General features: G+C 37.3%; 1 protein-coding gene across 2 annotated transcripts in view; it reads right to left on the reverse strand.

The window, feature by feature from the left end:
- The window catches only part of LOC119593699 (1,4-alpha-glucan-branching enzyme-like), a gene marked incomplete in the record, with an annotated part of 15,237 nt that overhangs the window by 2,342 nt on the left and 12,346 nt on the right, over positions 1-549 (reverse strand). For both annotated transcript variants that reach the window (XM_037942657.1, XM_037942658.1), the window contains 1 exon segment: positions 174-358. In XM_037942657.1, the coding sequence (XP_037798585.1) occupies positions 174-358 (185 nt within the window).

Raw genomic sequence — 549 nt, forward strand, 5'->3', positions numbered from 1 at the left:
GGGAAAGAGAATATAGGACAAATCCCCTAAAGAAAAGAAAAAACCAGCTAACTTTTAGTTGACAGTAGTGGATGTACATCTAAGAACAGTGCAAAAATGAAGTGCGGAAAATCTTGTTAGCCAATGGCATAAAAGACAAAGAATGTGGAGATTCCTCCCAGAGAATAACTTACAGGTTCTGCACTTAGCCAACCATATTTTTCTTCAGTTTTGTTCATGGCAGCATCGAAGTTATTAAGGTATTCATACTTCAGCAGGGTATCATCAACCACATTCCACTGGCGACGTGCATAATGGTAGCTCTCATTGTTGCCAGTCCGAGGAAAGTCTAGCCACTCTGGGTGTCCAAACTCATTGCCTGTGTTAAATTTGCAATTGACAATCAATAAATGCACATCATCACTAGAATCTACATCATAAAGCTCCTGCCAAAATTTTTTTGACTGTTTACTTAAAACAAAGTCAACAACCAAACACATATATATTATACTGCGTCATCTTTTATCTCACTAAATAACTCAAGCAGTAAAATTATCAGGCTGTCTATCA

Source organism: Penaeus monodon, chromosome 32 (assembly GCF_015228065.2).
Source record: "Penaeus monodon isolate SGIC_2016 chromosome 32, NSTDA_Pmon_1, whole genome shotgun sequence".
Taxonomy (NCBI): Eukaryota; Metazoa; Arthropoda; class Malacostraca; order Decapoda; family Penaeidae; genus Penaeus; species Penaeus monodon.